The following is a 1,963-nucleotide window of genomic DNA, read 5'->3' on the forward strand; positions in this document are numbered from 1 at the left end:
AGCGTTACATTGCATGAGCAAATACGTTTTTATACTTTGCAGTAGAGAAAAATGTCAAATTCCCCTTTTAGATTTTTCACATTCAACTAAAAATGATGACATTTTATGTAAGAYCTGTTATTATTCTGATTTTGTACTTTAGACAGAGCCGAATCTTTCTCCTAAATATGTCTCTTTGCTAAATGTGTTTATTCACAACAAAAACAGCTTCAGTATGTCTCTATCTTTTTTATGTACAATGTGAAATTTTATAAAGTCAAACTACTTCAGCACCTTGAATTTTTTAGATTGCCCATCTGTATGAAATGTTCTAATTATTTTCTTTTCTTTTGTAGGTGTTTTGTGCTACTGATGGGATCTTATCAGCTTTATCAATGTATCGTCTTCCTTGAAACCTTCATGGAGCTCATTCAGGCCACCCAAATGTCCTTACTGCCTCAGGAAGAGGCCACAGCTACCTGGAGCAACAGCTCAGTCCTGCCTTACTCCAGTGCTTTGCTGTTTGCGACTCCCTCGGCACCAGAACCCAGCATCGCCCCAATCGACGGATCGTTCTTCTTTAACAGCACCTGTCAGAACTGCACCAAAAGCACATCTGTCTCCCTCCCTGGTTTGGCAGGAATCTTCATCCCTCTTATTTATGGGATGGTTTGTATAGTTGGCTTAGTGGGAAACACTCTGGTCATCCACGTTATTGTGAACTACACAAAAAACGAGTCAGTCACAAACATCTACATCTTGAATCTAGCCATCGCAGATGAGCTTTTTATGCTCGGCCTGCCTTTCTTGGCCGTACAAAATGCTCTCCTCTCCTGGCCTTTTGGCTCATTGATGTGTCGCGTGGTCATGACGGTCGATGCTTTCAACCAGTTTACCAGCATCTTTTGCCTGACTGTGATGTCGGTGGATCGATACCTGGCTGTCGTCCACCCCATCCGGTCCTCCTGGTGGCGACGCCCCCACGTGGCCAAGGCTATCAGCGGCACAGTGTGGGCTGGGTCCTTTGTGGTGGTGCTGCCGGTGGTGGTGTTTGCAGATGTGCTGAAGGATGATGGGAACTGCAGCATCGTGTGGCCTGAACCCGCAGAAGTGTGGAAGACATCTTTCATTGTGTACACGTGTACTGTTGGCTTCTTCTGTCCTCTGCTTGTCATCTCCTTGTGCTACCTGCTCATCATCATCAAGGTAGGACTTTTATTGTCACACAGACATAATGAAAAAAAWATATTGTTAACAGAGTTGGGAGTTGCAATTTATTGGGATTTTGTTGGCTTGAAATCTATTTATCCTAAATTTCCTGTCAGTTTATTGTTCAGAACCAATAAGCCGACAGATTTCTGTTTCTATGATGTTTTCTTTTTGAACAGAAATAATAAGAAAGCAACATTATAACTGTTTTAAGCTGCATAGCCTCAGAGGGACTCGAGGGATGCTCTCAGAAAGGCAAAGATGACAAAATTTATGTCCACAGGACACTGCRGCCAGGAAATCCATGAATTCCCATAATGCTTCTAAGTCCCTGCCTTGTGCGTAATAGGTTGTTTCTGGAATGCCTTTAAGAAAATTACTTTAAACAAGACTAAAATATGCACGTTAACTCAAGGACAAAATGGTTTATGTTGTACATGTCCTGCACGTTTATCATTTATCTATTGTGTGTTTGACAATAACATTTTAGCATTGGCAGTTTTACAGGTTTTTACCTTTTTTCAAAACCTAGCTAGAGACGGGGATTGTAATTTAGTCTTATAAGATCTTTAATATATTTGATGGAAATATTGTTTAAAGTAACATTGTCCATGTTTTTGTAATATTGTTTTGCTTGTGCTAAAATAAATTACATTTAATTACAATCTGGCAGTGTCCAAAGATCAGTGTGATTTCACAAAACAAGTTTGTGAAATCACATAGATGACATTTTGTACTTGTGTTTTATGAGAATAAACTGGATATGTATATATAT

General features: G+C 39.9%; 1 protein-coding gene across 1 annotated transcript in view; it reads left to right on the forward strand.

The window, feature by feature from the left end:
* Positions 1-375: 375 nt before the first annotated feature.
* The window catches only part of sstr3 (somatostatin receptor 3), a 4,968-nt gene continuing 3,380 nt past the window's right edge, over positions 376-1,963 (forward strand). The window contains exon 1 of the mRNA XM_014015493.1: positions 376-1,185. Within this exon, the coding sequence (XP_013870947.1) occupies positions 400-1,185 (786 nt within the window). The 5' untranslated portion in view covers positions 376-399. The remainder of the gene's footprint in view (positions 1,186-1,963) is intronic.

This window comes from Austrofundulus limnaeus, unplaced genomic scaffold (genome assembly GCF_001266775.1).
Source record: "Austrofundulus limnaeus strain Quisiro unplaced genomic scaffold, Austrofundulus_limnaeus-1.0 Scaffold130, whole genome shotgun sequence".
NCBI lineage: Eukaryota > Metazoa > Chordata > Actinopteri > Cyprinodontiformes > Rivulidae > Austrofundulus > Austrofundulus limnaeus.